The 1,203-nt window shown below is 51.4% G+C and overlaps 1 protein-coding gene across 1 annotated transcript in view; it reads left to right on the forward strand.

Moving 5' to 3' along the window:
• LOC119589334 (glucose dehydrogenase [FAD, quinone]-like) overlaps nucleotides 1–1,203 on the forward strand; it is a gene marked incomplete at both ends in the record, with an annotated part of 61,710 nt that overhangs the window by 53,028 nt on the left and 7,479 nt on the right. The window contains 1 exon segment of the mRNA XM_037937954.1: nucleotides 436–768. Coding sequence (XP_037793882.1) covers nucleotides 436–768 — 333 coding nt within the window.

Genomic DNA, 1,203 nt, shown 5'->3' on the forward strand with positions numbered 1-1,203 from the left:
TTACAATTGGTCTGAGGTCATCTTCGGGGGCGCACATAATCATATGAACTTGCACAAATACACTGATTTGCACCAAGATCACTATAGCATCACTATAGACCTGATTGAAAGGCAAATTTAGTTGTTGTTTTTTTAATCAAAAGATCTGCAATTCTAATATATAGATATGAAATAGTGCCACATGTTGTCCACATCTACAACCACATGTCAGCTTTAAGCAGAAGTAGATACGTATGTATGCAAGTATGAATGCATTCAATTCGCTACCGGAGGCACCGACAGCGTGGCCTAAGCGCAGGAGGCCCAAAAACTGAAGCACCCATTCATGCGCCAAGCATTGTCAAACGCAGGTTAATTGTGTTGCTCGGGCCGCAAGAACCGGCGGCCGGGGCGTGGGCGGGCGCGCGGGCTGAGTGGCAGGACTATGCGAGCGAGCAGCAGCTGTCCTGACCAACCAGAGCGTGCAGTGCCACGACGGAGCCGGAAGCTGTAAAAGCGGTTGGCATCGCGGCGGGAGGCGGAGCGGAGCAGGATCGCGGTGTCGCCCGACGGGACGCCGCGCTGGGTCAGTGTGCTCCGACGCCGCGCGGAGGTCACGTGTGCGTCTGCCAGCGGTCGTGGAGGCATCATGCACCTGCTGCTGCTGTATTAGGTCATCCTCGAGGAGTGTGATCCACGACTGCACGGACCTGAAGGAAGTGCCAAAAGGACTCGCTCACCTGTCTTCGTTAGGAGACATAGGCCTCGCCTCGGCCACGCCCCGGCACGGTGGGTGACGCCCGCTCAACTGTCTTACGTATGAATGGACGTCCTCTTGAATCATTCCGGCAACAGGAAGTTCTAGGCCAGCGGAACTCGACCCGGAGCCCGAAGCTTTGTACTTCGATTTTGGTTACGTCGCCCCTGCCCCTCAAATCGTTTCGTATAGACAAAAAAAAATGCATGGGAAACTCACATCACTTAAAATCAAGTCATATACAATTAGGCAAAATATTATTCGTGAATCCCAAACCTGAATGCCTTTTTACAACCACGGAATGCTCCCTTATAAATAATGTGTGTATAAATAACAGAGGCGGGGTACACCTTTTAGTTGATGATGCTGATGACGGAGAGCGTTAGCAAGATTAACGCACCGGAACCTCGCCAGTGTAGTGCGCTCATTAAGGGATTATTGCATGTGCTAGTTATTCGATGCGTGAA

Source organism: Penaeus monodon, chromosome 25 (assembly GCF_015228065.2).
Source record: "Penaeus monodon isolate SGIC_2016 chromosome 25, NSTDA_Pmon_1, whole genome shotgun sequence".
NCBI lineage: Eukaryota > Metazoa > Arthropoda > Malacostraca > Decapoda > Penaeidae > Penaeus > Penaeus monodon.